General features: G+C 36.0%; 3 protein-coding genes across 3 annotated transcripts in view; 1 reads left to right on the top strand and 2 right to left on the bottom strand.

Annotated features, from left to right (window-relative positions):
- Window positions 1–4,265, top strand: part of LOC104732559 (protein RRP6-like 2) — a 6,722-nt gene extending 2,457 nt beyond the window's left edge. Inside the window, exons 3-14 of the mRNA XM_010452125.2 lie at window positions 15–173; window positions 254–337; window positions 845–924; window positions 1,011–1,061; window positions 1,137–1,245; window positions 1,927–2,009; window positions 2,168–2,213; window positions 2,308–2,395; window positions 2,486–2,655; window positions 2,965–3,144; window positions 3,225–3,323; window positions 3,393–4,265. Of these exons, the coding sequence (XP_010450427.1) occupies window positions 15–173; window positions 254–337; window positions 845–924; window positions 1,011–1,061; window positions 1,137–1,245; window positions 1,927–2,009; window positions 2,168–2,213; window positions 2,308–2,395; window positions 2,486–2,655; window positions 2,965–3,144; window positions 3,225–3,323; window positions 3,393–4,013 (1,770 nt within the window). The 3' untranslated portion in view covers window positions 4,014–4,265. The remainder of the gene's footprint in view (window positions 1–14; window positions 174–253; window positions 338–844; window positions 925–1,010; window positions 1,062–1,136; window positions 1,246–1,926; window positions 2,010–2,167; window positions 2,214–2,307; window positions 2,396–2,485; window positions 2,656–2,964; window positions 3,145–3,224; window positions 3,324–3,392) is intronic.
- LOC104732558 lies at window positions 4,667–5,537 on the bottom strand. The gene has a single exon (XM_010452124.2). The coding sequence runs from the start codon at window positions 5,314–5,316 to the stop codon at window positions 4,723–4,725; it is 594 nt and encodes a 197-aa protein (XP_010450426.1). The 5' UTR covers window positions 5,317–5,537; the 3' UTR covers window positions 4,667–4,722.
- Window positions 14,813–18,802, bottom strand: LOC104732557 (phytochrome C-like). Its single transcript, XM_010452123.1, has 3 exons — window positions 16,565–18,802; window positions 15,604–16,423; window positions 14,813–15,500 (listed from the first exon to the last, which is right to left on the bottom strand). Exons 1-3 carry the CDS (start codon window positions 18,579–18,581, stop codon window positions 15,002–15,004), a joined length of 3,336 nt encoding a protein of 1,111 aa, XP_010450425.1. The 5' UTR covers window positions 18,582–18,802; the 3' UTR covers window positions 14,813–15,001.

The raw sequence follows: 20,144 nt of genomic DNA, 5'->3' as shown, positions 1-20,144 counted from the left end.
TTTCCTTTGTTTAGGTTGATCTGGAGCATAATCAGTATCGATCTTTTCAAGGATTGACATGCTTGATGCAAATTTCCACCAGAACAGAGGATTACATAGTTGATACATTTAAGCTTCGTATTCACATTGGTCCTTACCTAAGGGAGATATTCAAAGACCCTAAAAAGAAAAAGGTTTTTCCTTGATACATTGATCTTCTTTATAAAAGACCTAAATATATGTTCTGTACTCTGAAATCTGTTTATGTAATTAGGTAATGCATGGAGCAGATCGAGATATTATCTGGCTTCAACGGGACTTCGGCATATATGTCTGCAATCTCTTTGACACAGGACAGGTTTGATGTTTTTTCAGCAATGGTTTCTTCTTTTTTGTTTATTTTTTGCGCGATATTTACTATAAAACATAGTATATCCATTTTCCGTAACATACACCTTTTGCTACATGGGAGAAGAATGATGGTAACGTATGGGCATTTGAACTGGGTATCCAGCGTTCTTCCTTTTTTTTTCCTCTATGGGTTGGTCATGGAAAACTAGAATTTTCCTCCATTACAAAAAGTACCCTGAACTAAGAAACTATTTTCAGAATGGTTTTGGTTAACTATACCATCAAAGGGATAACGCCATCGATGGTTTTAGTTGTCCTTTAACAGATGCTTTTAACACCCTCCTGACTTTTAGTAACTTCTGGTATGTCTTGACTGTTGTAAGATACTAGTCAATAGGTCAAGCTTTGGATCTCATATTGTGGTGACGAAGAAGCACCTACTGGAAAGAAATTTTAGTTATTTAGCCGTTTTTCCGTAAGTAGGAACATTCTGATTCAGATTTAATTCTTTCAGGCCTCAAGGGTGCTAAATTTGGAGAGAAATAGCCTGGAGTTTCTTTTGCAACATTTTTGTGGAGTTACTGCAAATAAAGAGTGAGTACTAGTCTGGCCCTATCTGGATTTTTTTTCACTCTCGTGTCTCACTTGTCGTTCAACTTTTTATTTATTTATTGCTGTAGATACCAAAATGCAGACTGGAGAATACGACCCATTCCAGAGGAAATGATAAGGTCAATCTTCTCCGTCCTGTGTCTTACTGTTCTGGCATCAGTTGACTTGAGCTCACATTTTTTTATTCACTGCAGATATGCAAGAGAAGATACCCACTACCTTTTGTACATATATGATGGAATGAGACTAGAACTGCAAAGAATGGCAAAGGATGACGCGCATACTGATTCTCCTCTGCTTGAGGTAGTCATCATCAAATTATGCTGACAAGTAGCTTTCTTTTTACTATCTTTCTGTTAGTTTCCCACACTGGTCAAGTAGTAATTTGTGTGGCTTAAAGAAGTTGATGGCATACTATTATTGTTTGTGGAAAATGATGTGTGGTCAAGTTGTTGGGTGTATTTTGGTGAGTTATGTTTTCTTGTAGGGTAATTAGATTTTCAATATTCTTATTATATTAGCTGCTAACCTAGGTGATTCTTCACATTTACAACATTCTTATGTTTTTAGAGGGACTTTGGGAGGAACTGGTCAGTTCTAGATAATTGGTCATTTGTGTTACAGCATACACTAATTGGAATTTCAGTGTTCTTATGGTATACTACGTGCCTCATCTAGGTTATTTTTGTTATGCAACAGTCTTATACTTTTAAGAGAACTTTCAATGTTATCTGTCATGCATAAAATAGCTCTCTGGCTAAATTCTTTTTTTTTGTAACCACAGTCCAAAATCTCCCGACCACATTTTGGGAACTCACTATGGTTATTGGTATTCACATTTGTCTATAATTGGTGATAACTCCATTGACTCATTAACGTCTTTGCTTGTCTAGATTAGTTAAATCCAGTGGATGTATAGCCTAGGAAGAATATGCTCTTTCTTCTTCAATATTTTCAACAATATTGTCTTGCTGTTTCTTACAGGTCTACAAACGGAGTTATGATGTGTGCACACAACTATATGAGAAAGAGCTATTGACCGAGAATTCATATCTTCATGTCTATGGGTTTGTTATATTTTCTTGAGAGAATCAACATACTTGAGTTTTGTTTTGTTTTAGCAGAAAAACTGTATGCGTTTGTTTTGATGTTTCATAAGCTGGCTTTTCTTAAGCTAAGATATGTAAACCAGTATTATATTTACCATCCTGGCATTTTGTGGTAGGCTTCAAGCAGCCGGCTTCAAAGCAGCTCAACTTGCCATTGTTGCGGTACGATGTTCTCATGTGATGTAATGAATTATGCATACGTACTCTCCTTTTTCTTATACTATATAAAGCTAACTTAGAATTTTCTTTCTTTTAGGGGCTCTGTGAATGGAGGGATTTCATTGCACGTGCAGAGGACGAGAGCACTGGTTATGTGTTACCAAACAAAGTTCTCCTTGATATAGGTATATAGCTGAGAGTTCAATTTTGCCATCTGCCAGAGAGTGGATTTATTTGGCAATGGCTAACTTGCTCTAATGTTGTTATCCTAATAGCCAAGGAGATGCCTCTTAGTGTTGGAAAATTGCGTCGGATGTTGAAAACAAAGCATCCTTATATCGAGCGGAATGTTGATTCAGTGGTCAGTGTCATCAGGCAGTCGGTGCAAAATTATGCTGCATTTGAGTCTGCTGCTCTATCTTTAAAAGATGCGTCTCCTGGAACTGTAAGATATCACTATTGATTTATTTTCTTGTCTCTTTCTGTTTATTTTTAGTTATAACTGTTAAGCTTTCTGTTGAGGTGTATAAGCTAGTTGAAAGCCGATTAGTGTATTGAAATCCTCTGCTACTCACCTGCAAAGAAAGCCATAGCATAGAGTTGGAAAAATGTCAAGGGATAAATGTGAATCCAAATTTTTAGTTCTGAAACCTCACCAATAGCTCAGACTCAGAGTGCACGTGCTGCTTTTTGGTTTCTACTGTTTTCCTGTATTCTTCATGTCTGTTTTAACTATGGCCTTCTTTGATTGTAGGTAATGGATAAGAATATTGAACCTATTATTGAGAAGAAAGACGTTTACACAGGAGATGTAGCTTCTCCAAGTTTGAAGGATAATTCTTTGCAAGTTGAAAGTACCAGAGGCCTAAATACGGTTGCAGCAAGTACTAGTGAAGGGAGAGATTTAGGCACCGGCTTGTTTGGTTCTGCTAAGGTGACTACTAGTTATTTCTTTTCGTTGGTGCTCTTTATTATCCATGCTAGTCTTTCAAAGACATGTCTGTCAATTATCAGGTTTCTGCGGCTGTTCGGATCTCTAAGAAACCAAGCAGTGGTTTAGGAGCATTGCTGGGAAGTGCAGCATCGAAGAAGAAATTTCGAACTGATGAGAAGGTGAGTTTATTTATTTGAAAACTCTATAGCTGCTTTTGGTTGCAGAATGATTGATGAAAATGTTTACAGGTGAAGGAAGATGTGAAGCTCGAACAGATAAGATCATCTGTAAACCTGTCATTCCCTTCGTTTACAGAAAAACTTCCCGAGTCAAGGTCAGCTACTGGAACATCGAAGCTTCATGGGAAGCCTGAAGAGGTGTCCACTACTATGCCAGCCTCTGTTCCCAAGGAAGATGGTGTGACAAAGTTGAAAGATGATTCAGAAGAAGCCTCAGAAATTGTTGGTACTTCGGGTAGAGTTTCAGTGTCTGAAGTATCTAGTTCCGAGACTGGTGATATTATACTATTAGAAAATGATGATGGTGATGCGAAAAAAGTTGAGACTGAAGATGAACCAATGTCTCTCTCGGAGTTGTCCACAAACTTTCAGAAGTGCTTTAACTCCATGAAAAAGAGCAACAAGGCCCAAAAGCAGACCGAGTTTATAAACATAGAGCCGTTTGATTATGAAGCAGCAAGGAAAGAGTTGAAATTTGGGGAAGGGCAAAAGGGCAGACAAGGAAAGAAAGAAGCTGGAGCAGGTCAGAAAAAGAAGGGGTCTGGTCCGGAGCAGTCAGAGTTTGGTCAAGGAAAACGTCGTCAAGCCTTTCCGGCATCCGGGAACCGAAGTGCGACCTTTAAAAGTTAGGTTGACAAATTCTTACCCTCTCTCCAACTGAATCCAGAAGTACAAACTGATCTTCTGGCAATCAGTATGGTTAAGTTTTTAATCATTATTCATTTTGGTGTTGGCCAATGGTGATTTTGTTTGATCGTTTTCAATTTATCTACTACATAACTCCCGCTTTGATGGGACTTAGGATACACAAACTCTTTTGTTCGAAACTTCAAATCTGATTCATAGTTCAAATTATGAACCTGTATCACTATGCTTTTTACATATCTGATTTAGTCTTTGACTTGGAGTGGTATCACTTCTATATCTTGTAACCAGATAGGGATTTCATTCACCGAGATCGGCCATAACAAACTTGCCATTATTTTTATCGTTCCACTGAGGCCGTTCAATACACAGAGCTTTGGTTCAACTGATGCAGTTCTGCTTTGTAAGATAGTGGCGAAAGTGTGATGCAAATTAATAACGCAATATCTTCAAAACAATCAGTAGTAAAAAGGCATAAAATGTGGTAAGGAAGATAGGAGAAATTCTAAAACGTTGGAAAAGTATTGTAGCTAATAATTTATAACAATAGAAAACCCCCATGAATGGAGAGATCTAGAACAAAAAAAAAACACATGAGCACTTGTGACGTGCAAAAATAAACCGCAATTAATATTACTATACATCCGATATTTTAATAGCTTTATATAGTGATAGAAAATATATGAAAGATGTATCAGGCTTTGATCTGGAACCTTGAACACTTGATGGATCCGATGGAAATGTCGATTTCGATCAGATTATCGTCTTCATACTCGGCTGATAGTTGGATAAGCCTGAAATCTGGGATGTTGTTGTACATGACCTTTTGATCTTGTTGTCCAATCATAGTACTGTAGTGGTGGCCAACGTAGTGACCACTAGGTAAGGAGAGCTCTATGAGGCTTTCCTCATCAGGGATTGTTCCGTCTTCTTCGTCATTATTTTTGACAGTATCATCAGTGGTCGTCGTAGATACTTCACTCTCTCCTAGAGAGTGCTGATCGTGTTGACTAAGATCTTGAACCTTGGAGTTTGGTTTTTGGATTGTGAGAGGGAAGAAGAAAGATGACAAGAACAAAGCAGCTGAGGTAGCTAGGATTTGCGAGAAGCGAAGTCCTACGATGTGAAGAAGTAGTGGGGCAAGAAAAGACAACCATGAAACTGGTCTCTTAAAAAGCAATGAAATATAACTCACCCCTTCTTTGATTTTTATGCTCTCAAGATTCATATGAAAGCAGTTACTTTGTAGCTCCACCAAAAAAGATAGAAGAAACAAGAGTTCAACCATTTTATAACACTCAGATTCAAAACAAGAAAAAGATTGAGAAAAGATGTTGCTTGATTAACACACTTTTCAAAAACAAAACAAAAACCCTAGAGAACTAAATATGAGTTGATGTATAAATCTGGAAGAACGAAACAAAAAAAAACCCAAAAGAGGTTAATGTTCTACTAGACTTAAGAGACTCCACTAGGAAATAGTGGGTATAATAAGGAGAGAGGACTCCAAAAAAGTTTAATACGTAAATGTACTTCAAATAATCAAACGTGAAAGGGTTTAAATAGGTGATTTATAGGAAGAAGATTGAGCATAAACAGATAAACTATTATATTTTGCATCGAGATTTAATCAGGAGCAACAGCTCAATCCATAACTAGTCCTCCTCATTAACGAAAATTTGGAATCTCGAGATAAATCACCCTACATTAAACTAGATAATTTTTTGTTTGAATATCGCAAACAATACAAAATAAAATAAAATACTGTAATGGGGCTATTTCGTATATCAGATATATAGCAAAATAAGGAATAACTAAAATTTATAGTGGGTTAGCTAAACATGATAACAAATTTGTAGAAAAAATGTAAAACGCTAAAAAGCTAAAAATCTATTTGAAACTAGACCTTCAATTATTCGCTAGCAAAATTCAATTATTCTATAATATTGCTATTAATTTTATGATATATATCACTCATGCCTAAAGATTAATTTTTATTTTATTTTTCAAAGTTATATTTCTAACATATTAATTAATTATATAGCTAATTTACTTTTTAAAAAGTTAAAAACTTTTTACTAATGGAAATCATCAAATTTATGAAAAGGGCCATTTTGTTGGAAGACTACAAAATATTTAACAAAATGCATTATTGGTTTAAACAAACACTTCTTTCTGAGTATATATAATAATAAACTATTGAGTTTATCATTAAAAAAAAAAATTACTTTCTAAAATATTTAAACGTACTAAATTAAAAACTAAATTCATAGTCGGATCATCGAATCGATCTACTAACGTGAGAATTTTCTGATCCAGTTATTTAAAAATTGCTATTAAAGTACTGGTCTTATAACCTTTGATCAGTCATATTAATTGTTTTCAGACAGTTTTTCAATTTAAAATGAAACCGTCAGTTCAGTCTTCTGTGTTTATCTTTCAAAATATATTAACACTTTCTTACTAGAAATATATGTTGTAGTACAAACTACAAAACAAGAAAAGAGAAAAACAGTGAAAGATAAAAAAAAAAAAAAAAAAAAAAAAAANCGTTCGTAGTCTATTCTTTTGGAATCGGAGAAGCCAAAAGAGCAAAAAGACCATAACTAATAAACCTTTTAACTGTACTTGCTCATAATGCTCCTCCATTCACCAAGGCTTTTTAAAACTTGAGAGTGTCGGTGAGCCATGTGCAACCCTCCCTGCTTACCATCTGGCGACATTTTAATTCCTCCCGTCTCTAAAAAGTTCACTACAATCCAAAGCTTACTTTTTTTTTTTTTGTCGGCAATATAACTTTCAATTCCACAAACATCAAATTACATGTACTATGATATTACAAAGCTTGTTTGGTTTATTCTAGCACTTTTTGCTAGATCATCGGCTACAACATTAACAGAACGTGGAATTTTAACAAACTTTATAGATTCATATGAGCGGGCAATGTTCTCAATATCTTTTAAGTAGGTCGCCAATAGAGTTTGGTTTGCTTGATGATAACAATGGCTACCACTGGAAAAATGGGATAGTTGCTGATATAGGATCTCCGCATCCCCACAGAACGTAACATTGCCATAGCCCAACCTGTTAATATGATGAGTCGCCATCCTTAATGCTTCAGCTTCAACTTCAACAGGGGAACTCATAGGACGGATAGATGCCATGCCTCTAAGGACAACTTGCTCTTTCCTGTTGTATAAAACCCAGCCAATCCCTGCACAATCATTTGGAGAGCTCCATGAACCATCAACAAAGCAGCTATATTCCTTAGCTTGTTGAATAATAGAACTGATTGATGCATTCGTTGCAGTGGGTTGCTGCTTCTTTGGAATCTCTTTGTTTACGTCACAGCTCTCTTTCCATTGCTGAAAGTCGAGAATAGCTTTATTAATGGTATCTGGTATGGACCATCTTTTGTTAATGAATATGAAATCATTTCGCATTTCCCATATACGCCAACCAATGAAAGGGAATAAACTTGCTTCCTTTCCTTGGTTTTTATTGAGACTCAGCAATAGCTCTATGTTCTTATCAACAGAGGTAAAAGAGAAAGATGAACTTATACCATGGAAATTAGTGGTGAGATCCCATATCTCCTTGCTGATGCGACAATGAAAGAGTAGATGGTTAATATTCTCTGGAGCTTCACCACATCATTGACATGTATCATCCTTCAACATCCTTCTCCTTCTTAAATTCTCTGCAGTTGGTATCGCATTATGCAAACATCGCCACCAAAAATGCTTGATTTTCTGAGGCATACTTTGTTTCCAGAGTTTTCTAAAGGGTTTCCCAGAAGTGATATTATGTGAATGTGTAGAGGAAAGTTGTCGTTGAATATGATACCCAGATTTTACCGAATATACACCGTTTTTAGTATGAATCCACGTAAACATATCATTCAAACCTGTTATAGATGGTCGAATCTTCTTTATATGCGGGATATCCTCAGGATGAATGATGCTATTGAGAAGAGTTTCATTCCAATATCCATGAGATAGCAGGTCACTAACTTTGAGATTGGGGTAAATAGATGCTCCAGGTCCTCGAGCAGGTCTTGGTGGGTTAAGAGGTAACCACTGATCCTGCCAAACATTGATCTGCTCCCCATTACCGACAATATATTTAAGACCTTTAGAAATGATGTTTATACCTTGAGAAATGCTTTTCCAAGCATAGCTGGCAGTCGTTTTGCATGTTGAGGTGAGAAGATTCTGCTTGGGGAAGTATTTGGCTTAAAAAACCTTTGCAAAAAGAGAATTTGGTTGCTGTAAAAATCGCCAACTTTGTTTAGCAAGAAGAGCTAAATTGAAATCCTTAAGATCTCTAATTGCCAAACCTCCAATATTCTTTGGGTCAGTTATCTTACTCCATGCTAACCAAGGGATTTTGTGCTTATCTTTTGTGTTTGACCACAAAAAATATCTCATCGCTCTTGTGATTTGATTGATTATCTTTGAAGGAAGGAGAAAGCAGGACATGCTATAAGAAGGAATTGCTGTAATTACTGATTTTAGAAGCACTTCTTTTCCTGCAGGGGATAGAAGTTTAGTATACCAACTATCCATTTTTTTATCAATACGTTGTGCTAGATACGAAAAAGTATTTGCTTTATTCCTTCCAACAAATTCAGGTAGACCAAGGTATCTTCCAAATCCTTCTGTCTTATGAATTTTCAAAAGACTGCTAATATTTTTTCTACTTACTGGATCAATACCTTTGCCAAACGTAATAGCAGACTTTTGAAAATTAACGCTCCATCCTGAAGCTTGTTCATATTACTGAAGAACATTTAGGAGGGCTGTGCATTCTTCTATTGATGCCCTGCAGAATAGTAGCGAATCATCTGCAAAAAGTAAATGGGAAATTGCAGGACCATTTCTACTTGCTTTGAAGCCATGAAGCTTTTTCAACTGAATACTATCTTGAATTAGAGCTGACAAAGCTTCTGTGCATAATAAATATATGTAAGGTGAAATAGGGTCACCTTGACGGATTCCTCTGTGAGGCTTAATTTGGCCAACTGGTTGTCCATTGATAAGCACTGAATAAGATACTGTGGTGATGCACTTCATAATCCACTTGCTCCAAATCTCAGAAAAGCCCATGTGCTTCATTAATGCTTCAATAAGCTCCAAATCTCAGAAAAGCCCATGTGCTTCATTACTGCTTCAATAAAGGGCCATTCAACCTTGTCAAAAGCTTTACTAATGTCTAGTATTGCAGCAACAAAAGGTTGAACTAGCTTCTTTGTGTGGAGAGAATGTATAAGCTCATGCGCAATTAATATGTTGTCTGTAATCAGTCTCCCTAAAATGAAGGCAGATTGATTTGCTACATTACGACAAAAAAAAAAAAAAGACTTGCTAGATCTTCGGCGAAGGAGTTGGTCATGGGTTTTCGAATTTATTAAAGATCTCCCAATTTTTTTGGGAAAAAGTATACATTGGCTAAAACTTAAACTTAAGATTTTAGTTACAAAATGAAGTACTTTTGTAAAAACGTATTTAAAAAAGTATTTTTGTAAAAAAGTATAGAAAACAATAATTTTGCAAATATCCTATCAAGAAACGCTAAAATAAAAATAATTAATAAGTGAAAAGTTTATGTATGACTAGATAAGGTCCCGCACGATGTGCGGGTTTAAAAATTGATGAAAAAAATAAATCGTAAACCTTAAATAATTTTTTAAAAATATATAAAAAAATTATTTCCTAAAATAAACATACAAATAATTTAAGTTAGAGAATAGTTGTATTTACCTACATACATTTATTTATATTTATATATTTTTAATATATTATAACAATTATTACAATAATTTAAAGCTAAATTATATCCCACTAAAACTTTTGCCAAATACTCATCATTACAAATATTATTATTGTCAAATTTCCAAAACGTTTCACAACTTATTCACAAAATATCTTACATGCAACAAATTCATCAAATCAACATCTAATAAGTAATCACGGACAATTTTACTATATGTTTTACCATTAAAAATATGTTCTTACACCCAAAATTATTTTATTGTTAAAGTATGCTCTTTATCATCACCTATAAAATTTCTTCTAAATAAATTCAACAAATTTTATGTTGCTTTACTTTCATTTTGGCATAATTATAGTTCTTATAATTACTAAATTTGTTTTGTGACACAATTTTTTTAAACATGAAGTTTTTTTTTACTCCAAAGATATTGGATGAACAACTGGTGAAAATTATCTACTCGATTACAATGATTTTCTGACTAACCAATAAAAGTTGAGAAATTGAAAAAATATTAATATAATATAATAAAAATAAAAATTTGAAATTATAATCATGATGGTATATATAAGTCTTAGATAATTCAGATATACAAAATAGAAACTTTATATACAATAAAAAACATGACATATGTCATAATCATGTTAAGGATCAACGACCTATTTACTCTTCAGAAGTATCCAATTGTACCAAAAAAAAAACTTAAAGTTATGACCTCGTCTCAAATATTCTCGAATCATAAATTCTCAACTTATTTTTACCCAAATCAAAAGTTCTCATATATTTCTCCATATACCTGGTTTAAACGGTTTACAAACCTAATCCGATAGAAAACCACATAAATCCGGTTAGAAACCAATTTTAAAATGGTATACCATTCCAACTTCCCAAATTTGAAAACGCTTCTCAAATATTCTATCAAGCAGCTCTTGTTTCAATACTGGAATCATCAATATTATTCAGAAAAGAAAACTCTAAATTTTGACCAGAAACATCAACTATCGACTTATCTTCCAAACTTATAATGCTACTAACTGTAGAATCCCTTTTAGAACCTCCATCAGTGTCTCCATCTTCGATTAAATTAGCGGACATTATATACTTCGATTTCATTTCATTGCATCTGATAGCTTCCATTGAAAAATCTGCACGAATCAAAGACCCACACAATAGATCTACAAAATTGATCTCTGATCGTTAACTGACAGGTGTCACAATCTGGTTTGATATTTAATCGTTAAAATTGACACGTGTCACGATCTGGTTTGATATTTAATTGGTAAAACTAACACGTGTCACGATCTGGTTTGATATTTAATCGTTAAAATTGATACGTATCATGATCTGGTGTTTTTTAACTTTGATCTCTGATCGTTAAAACTGACACGTGTCACGATCTGATGAGTTACTAACTTTGAAAACTAAGGTTTATATAATAAAATATTTTTTTGACAAAAATTAGCAGAAAACTCATATCTCGTCAATATTTACCTTAAAAATCACTAAATTATAAATACATATATATTTTCACCTTTTTTAAGATCTAAACAAAATCGCTTAGACTCAGCTATCCACAAAACTTGCCGCTGCCACTGCCGAAAACTATATGCAGCCACTTTACCATGTTGCCGACTCCAATTTCGTTCTTTGTCACCGACCACATTTGCCATCTCATTTAACATTGAGGTGAAATTTAGGTAAATCTCTCTTGTTTGTATTTCTTTGTTACTTCCTCTCATTTCTCCATTTTAAGTTTAGTTTTAATTTTTTTTTTTACAAATTTACGTGTTATCATTTAAACCAAGTTTTAGATATTAAGATATATATGTAGAGTACTTCTTGAACGAATATAGAATATCCTATCTAGATAAATATAGAGAATATGCACTAGATACCACAAAAACAAAACATAATTAAGAAAATACCACAATTGTACAGTGTTTGTCAGAGAATACTCTCTCTCTTCAAATACAATTACACTTATACCCATTTTATATATTACATGTTTTTTTGAAAATATCATGTCATTTTTTTTTACAAAAACAACAAACTTTCTCTCCCCTCATGCACTCTCTTTCTCTTTCAGCTTTCTCTCTCTTCTCTTCCCTCATGCTCTCATATCTACTCAGCTTTCTCTATTACTTTCTCTCTCTCTCTCTCTCTCTTCTCTTCTCTCATATTCTCTCACTCTCTCTCTCTCTTCTTTCACAATTGACTTTACAAACATATCAAACAACATCAATTCTTCCTTTTCCTGCCTATTTCTTCTTTTCGGTTTTTCTCTTTCAAATTGCAGAAGATATCTCACTATATGTCTTTGGATTTCAATTTCCGTTGTTGTATTTTTTTATTTAATTCATGGCATTTTGTTTTGTAACACGCTATTTTTTCAAATTACACATGACATGTTGTACTTTTGTCTTTTGTTTAAGGGCACTTTTGACTTTTCACTTCTCTAGAAAATGGTAGTTACCAAACTTTTCTGACAATGTGGTATTTACTTAATTTTCTTCCAAAATTGTGCTATTCACTAATATTACCCATAGATATATGTGTTGTAAAAATAGAGTATGTTTTGGTGTCTAACATGTATGTTTTGTTAATTAAAAAGTGTATATTGTTCTTTGCAAACACCAAAAAAATGCATATTATTTTTGGATAGGAAAAAGACTCTTGGAAGCTATGAACGAGGATGTGTCCCCTAAAACTGAACATGATTATTTTTGGATGATAAACAGTAAAGTTGATAAATTTCACGCACCGAAAAATGCCAAGACCTCTGTTCGCACTATTACTTTGAGTGAAACTAAAACAAATTATATTCACAGACCTCTAGATGTATAGTTATAATCTCTTTAAGAATTTAACGTTCCAATCCTATTATTGTAGCATATAATCTGGAACATCTTCTATTTCTCTGCACGTACACCTACAATAACAAGATAAAAGAGAAAGTGAAGTGAACTTAGTGCAATAGCAAATAAGTCCTTAATGCATAAAGAATCATCATACCAGGAATTGAGTCTCGCTTCCTACGAATGAAGGGATTTGGCTAATGGTCAGCCTGTTGTGGCTAAAGATTGATAAAAAAAGAACTGAGACAAAGAAAAAGACCGAAATAAAAAAACTATAAAAACTTTTAGAAATATATATATCAAAGAATGCACATGTTTATAGAATTCAACACACAAAAAACCTTAAGATGCCAAAAATATATGTTACATAATATAGAAAGATTTATATATATATCTAATTTTAGCTTGTAACCAACACATGTCAAACAGTATAAAGTTTCATTGATCAAGACATAAAAAGAATCAACAAAAAAAAGGACTAAAAATTGCGTTCAACTAAAAATGGTCCTAATACAAAATTACTATTATAAATTAGGTAAACAAGATTACAAAAATAATGCAATCAATTACTTTGGAACGAAAGAAGAAGAAAAAAACAAGAAAAGCACCAAAGCAAAAAAAAAAAAAAAAAGCAGGTGCCACTTGTCGGCCAGTTGCAAAGGTAGTAGCTAAGCATCCTCTTGTTTGAAGTTTTGGGTACAAAACACCTTGAAACCATGAATTAACAGCTTTAATTACCAAGCAAATCTCTTGATTAACAAATTTTTTAATTTAAGTTGTTGATGAGCTTTGCCTAGGAAGTGACATTAACTCGATAGGAATGTTGTGAAACTAGGAGATTGGGGACCATCTTCTCAATTTGACGAGGGGACCCGTACGTGTGATGTGGTGTGGACCATCCTCTCAATCTAGTGAAGCTAGAAGATCATGTTTTGATCAAAATACTTCCCTTGCAAAATATATAGAGTGAAGGTTTACTTCCCAAAAACTAGTTGAATTTTTTTGAATCATCTTTTTCTTTTTCTTTTTAATAAAAATGATCAAATTTTAACGAATTTATGATAGAAAAGATTCATCTCAATTTGATCTTTAAACATTGTAGTTCATGAAACTCGAATTAATTTAAGAATACAAAAAGATTTAATAAAAAGTTGTTGATCAACTTTAAGAATAACAGAGGGATTGTTATTATTTTCAGAGGGAACTCATCAACCTCTTCTTCTGTTTTGAAGAGAATAAGTAGTCATCAACCTCTGCTTTGATTTCTCCAATGAGTTCGTCTTTGTACTCTTCAAACGTGCCTTGGAAGAAAGTCACTGTCCCATCATTTACAAGCCTAATTTCACTCTTCTCTTCGTCCTCACAGACACGAGATATGACGTGACTCACTAACACAACTCCTCCTTTGAACCCAACTAGTGCATCTACCAACGCTGACGCATCTATAGTCTGCATGTCCAGGTGTCGTCAAGAACCAAAATGTGTGGCTTCTTCATTGAGATAGAGGCTAACACAACCCTAGCCTTTTGTCCTCCAGACAATCTCGCAATTGGAGTTAAATGGTAGTGAGTGGTAGGTCAAACTTGCCTAGTTTCGCACGCACCGCTTCTTGTTTGCTACATCCTTCTTGGTCAGGATACAGACGAAGAAGATACTGAACCGGTGTCTCCTCCATTGTTAACTGGTCAACAAAGTGCTGAGAGTAGCTGCCGATCCTCAGCTTCTGGCTTCTAATCACTTCACCCTCAGTTGGATCTGAACCTCCGGCTTCTCCCTTTCCCACAAGAAGATTCAAAAGAGTGGACTTGCCTTCCCCGTTAGGTCCAAAGATCGCTACTCGTTTCCCCATATCTATGGCTAAATCAACATTCGAGAGCCTGAAATCTTGCCTGTTGGGATAGCAGAAGCTAGCTAACCTCTCTCAACTTCAGAAGAGGACGAGAAGGATGTTGATTGGTTCTGGAAAGTCAAGCACCACGCTATAATAATAATCTCTCCACTTTAGTTACTTTGAGATTCGAGACATACATGAGAGAAGCGAAACCGGAATCGATCGAGAGGTTGAAGGAGCTTTGAGACAGAGAGAGTAGTAGGCGGCGGGTTGTATATGAAACTGATGCAACACCATAAAACTCTCGAATATTGGAGCCCGCATCATTCAACTGAACCAAGCCTATTTTTATTATTGACTTTTTCACGGTTTATACGACATAAGCCAATCCGGGTAAACAACATGTATGATATAAAGTATATTTATCAAAATTATATTACACAGTTACAATAACTATAAGCACCACTTTTATTCTCAACAATAATAGAAATATTGACGACAGGTGGTGTTGTGCTTCAAACCAAGGGAAATTGTGTGAGGATCACAAAGGCTGACATTTCAGACTCTCTCAGGTACCTCAACGTTCCTCTCTCCATGAGTTTCACCAGCTTCTGGGTGATGTGTAGTCCTAAACCTTCCCTTGATGTTCCCTTCCTCAACGGCTGAAACATCTCTCTTACCAGATCCTCAGGTAGCCCCGGTGCCGGGTGTATTATCCTGAACTCTATCTCCACTCTTTTCATTCTTTTCCCTATAGCTTCTATCCGCGCCATTACCTTGAATGACACGCATAATCCCTTCCATGCAGGCGTGAATCGTATGCTGCTTAACAGTGTCTCTGAGAGGATCTGCTGAAGCCTTAGGTTGTCTCCATACAGTCTCATTGATGAAACTTCTTGAGGATAGTCGCAGATGATCTGAACTTTACGTTCTATGCTGAGCTCCGTCACTTGTTTTACAACTGCTTCTAGGGATTCTTGCAGGCTGAATTCGCTGCAACCCAGTTCCACATAGCTGATTTAAAAGCCATAAACAAAAAGTAACAGGATTAGAACAGAAGATTCTAGAGTTCACAACTAAGCTAATGAGAACTATAGAAGAATCAGGTTTTTGGTACCCTTGTTCGATCCCCTCTATGTCTGAGTCGCTTATGACTTTGGCTAACTGCTCCCTGCATAAAACACTTGCCCTCAAGAGCTGCTTTTGCTCTTCACTTAATCCAGATGAATGTAGCAAATCTTGAAGGAAGGAGATTGCCTTTTCGGGGTCCTTCACTTCATGGCGGAGATATGCCAATTTATTGAGCGTGCAGGCAATCGCCTGCTCTGATATTTGCTGAACCTGTAGAGCATATTGGAGTTCTGGACTAGGTACTTGCAAAAAGCACAAAATCCCAGTAACCTTTCCCTCAATATCAGTCCTTTTGTTTGCTGAAAGCAATGCCTCTATGAAGTTACCATCACGATGGTAGAAGCCAAAGAAAAGCTTCTCTATGTTCTCCTGGCCAGAACCCACAGCATTCAAAGCTATTCTCAGTTTAGTTAATGTGTCATGGTCTTTAAGACGGCAACCATAATCATTTGAGGTAAAAACCTCCCCGAGAAGCATTTTATTGACAACTTCATCTCTCTTTATCCCAGAGAGCTTCTGCATTGCATCGTTCCACTCTGAGCATAATCCATTCTCATTGGTCATAAAAATTGGCGGAATGAGTGTTGAAGGGCTCCACATGATTCTGGCATAATCTCCTTGCACACGGCTGTAGTTTTCAATAAGTGTTTTCTGGCCTGTAACATCTTGTCCAATGAAGCATACACCAAGAACATTATTTGCCGTATCTCTGCTACAGCAAGTGTTGACAACTAAATCAACTGGACTGCTTTTCCTTTTAGGACCAAATGCTCTGATCCTGATTTCAGCACCACGTTCTTCACTACCTATTATGTATTATGAACACAAGGCACAGATGAAAATCTGCGAAAACAGTCAAAAAGGATGAAAACAAAATATAAAAGGAAGCCAAGAAACCAGATAAAGGAAATTTGCTTCCAGACTGGAGAGGAACATGTTAGCATTACCTTCAAGTGCCAATGCTAACATGTTCTTAACGGTTTCTGCATTATCTTCCTCAACAAGTTCTGATACAGGTTTGCCTATTGCTTGTTCAACTGCCAATCCAGTTACCTCGGCCGCTTTTGAATTCCAACCATTTATAACACCAGAGGCATCAACCGCAAATATTGGAACAGCGGCTGTATCAATCAAACGCACCATTTCATTCACGATAACACACAATTCATCTACCTTCTGAACCCTATTATCCACAGGCGGGACATCCACAGCAGTCTTTGAATGCTCCTCTTGCAACGAGCCTTTTATTATTAGCTGCAGAGAATTAATTGCGTCCAATTCCATGTCATCCCATGGCATACTTTTCCACCTTACTATTTCCATAAAAGCCTTGAACGAGGATCTAGGATGCATCCTCTTACCATCTCTGTCATTGGGATCATGTCTTGCACCACCCCACTTGATCTGTTTTGCAGTGCTAGACCGGAACCAGAAAAGGAAATCTTTTTCGGTAATATATACGGCAGCCATTCCACAGATTGACTCCCCAAGAACAGAAGCATCCGGATAGCCAGACTCCATTAGACTTTCAGTGGTAAAGCCAGTATTTCCTCCATTACTTTTGAGAACCCAATCGATCAGATCTCTAATTTGTGTCTCTGTCGGAGTAACCCCCAGAGACCAGAGTTTCTCTTTGTAATAAAGGGCTGCTCCATCACATTTAACAAGATCCATTATATTTGGTGATTGAGTGACTATACCTATGGGTGCATTGCGAAAAAGCATGTCACATAGCACACTCTGAGTTTGCAAAATACGCTTCTCTTTCAACAGAACAGCTGATTCCGCTTCTTTGTTGATCTGCACACCAAATACTTGAGTCAAGAATTCACAAGCATATCTTAACGGAAAAGGCACGAATCTAGGACTTGCGTGATGACAAACCACCAAGCCCCATAAGTGTCTGCCAGTCTGTAGATCTATGTTCATCTCATCACTATCGCTACCATTGATTGTTACGGACATGGCAAGAGACGCTACTGAGCCCATATTACTCATATATTGTGCGTGACAGCCATGAGGAGCTCTCAAAGTAGATCCAGAAAGACTTATTGGCTGTGAGAGACTCTTGTCTTGAACTACTTTAACCGGAACAGCTGAGCAATCACAAATCATCCTAACCTTGTTTCTCATAAAGAGAAATCTCGAAGCTTGGGGTATATCAGTGGCAGAGTAATGTAACCCAAGATAAGGTTCCATGTCTTCCCTGCAGCATTCGGCGACCACTTCCCCATGCCCATCTTCATGAAACTTATACACCATCACCCTATCATAACCTGTTAATTCACTAACTTCCTTGACAAGGGCATCACATAACAACGACATATTCCCACTAGGCAACGCCTGCAACCTTGAAATCGATTTAGCTGCAAGCTTATACGATCTCAAAGCCCCAGCAGTAGTAACTGGCACCTCATCCGGACTGACTGGCTCCAAATCTATAACAAGACCCTCTTCAATCCGATGCAAAATCGCATAAAAGGGCTTACTTGAAGACTTACAATGAAGCGTGATGGGATTCAGAATACTAATCTCACCAAATTCAACAGCTTTCTGCAAAGCAGAACAACCTGGAGACTGAAACAATGAATTCACATCAGTTCCTATACTGAGAGCTTCACGCTGCTCCATACTTGGCACAGTATGTGGAGTCAAACCCAACATCTCTTGAGTGTTTTCACTAAAGGCAATAACTTTGAGGCTTTTCTCATCAACAACGATTAAACAACCGAAGGGCTGAATCAACATCCCTCTCTGAATCTTCTGTAAGTAAGTTGAGACAGCTGAAGAAGGTATCTCACATGACGAACTCGGCATGTTCAAGTTAACTGAAGCTGAGTAGTCAAACAAACGCTCAGCTTCTTCGAAACTTCTGTTTAGCTTTGCATCGACAAGGACCTGTGAAGAAACTCGGGAGTTTGGTCTAGATCGAGTAGAACAGCTTCCTGAAGTATTCGATGACATCACTCAAATTCTAAACGAATCTGCAGAAGAATGACAAAGCTTTTTTCGAAATTTCAGAAGTGTAAAGCCCAAAAATTTCAAGGATCCGAATAAATCCTCATTAGGGTTTCGTTTCCTTTTAGATTTTGCTGCGAATTCTCTGAGAGAGGATCTTTGGAATGTTCTTCCTTGGTGGTGTGAGAGAGAAGCCGAGAGAGGAAAGGGGGAAGAAGATAGATGCGTGAAAACGTCATGCTCTTTTTTAATTGAATAAAGGGAACTACGTGGCGGGTTGAAGCACGGAGCACAATAACTGTTGTCTCGTGTATTAAGAGTGTAACTGCGTGCCGCTTTCGTCATGTTGGTGTTTAGATGTCCAAATTATATTTCCAGTTGTTCACTACATGACAAACGCAGTCATTTTCGTTTATATAAATTAGGATGTCGGCCGGTGCAGAAATTGAAAACTTGAAATGACTAATATTGTTAATGTCACATTTCGAGTGAAATTTTCATGGTAATTATTTAACTGTATAGTCTAAATATCGAAAATAATGATTAAGATGAATCAGCCAAATTAATTAAATAAAATTTTTGTTGTATATAGAAAAATTGATATAGTGACAATAAGAGAACAATGTTAAAGATATATTTGCTGAATCTTACTTAGATAATCAATTCTAAAAAATATTCACATAAAATAAAATTTAAATTATTATTCTATCAAAAAAATAATAAGAGAAGCACGGTGAAAGAGCTCATAACTGCAACCAACCAAATTGACTAAAAAAATAAATCTATGAAAAATTAAAAATCACAATCAATTACGTACCTACATTAATACTTGGAATAAGATAGAAAACGACACCAAACAAAAATTAGATGAATGAATCAATAAACAATCCAAAGGTGTGACAAAGTGAATTGATTAATAAATTGAAAACAATATAATACTTAAAAATTATTAAATTTAAATGTGTGAAACTATATTTAAAGAACAAAAACTCTTTTCAAGGTCCATAAGATATATATATATATATATATATATATATAGTTTGCGGGTTTAAAGTTTTATAAACTTAATTAAATTTAATAAAAATATATTAAAATTTATTATACATTTTTAATAAATTTTATTTTTGTTATAATACACTCTATATAGGGAAATTGGCACAGATAACTCAAAAAAAAACTATAATTAACTATCTAACTACTCTAACCATATAAATACTATACACACTATATAATCTACAATATATACAATTTTACCCTTGATTCAATACTAATACCAACCCCTCTACCTCTTATCAACCACCCACCACCTCCGCCGGACCACCGCCGGACCACCGCCGGACCACCGCCGGACCACCGCCGGAACCTCTTAACCACCATCCCCTAGGGTTCCCAATATATTATCCCTTAGGGTTTAGTTTTCCCCTAAACCACCACCGCCGACCACCGGCCTCCGGTCGCCACCACCACCGGCCGCCTCCATCTCCGGCCACCGGACCACCGCCAGACCGCCACCAGTCTACCTCCGCCGGACCACCTCCGCCGGACCATCGGCGGGCCACCTCTGTCGGC

Source organism: Camelina sativa, chromosome 12 (genome assembly GCF_000633955.1).
Source record: "Camelina sativa cultivar DH55 chromosome 12, Cs, whole genome shotgun sequence".
NCBI lineage: Eukaryota > Viridiplantae > Streptophyta > Magnoliopsida > Brassicales > Brassicaceae > Camelina > Camelina sativa.
The sequence above is the reverse complement of the archived record's forward strand: the minus strand, read 5'-3'. Positions and strand labels throughout refer to the sequence as shown.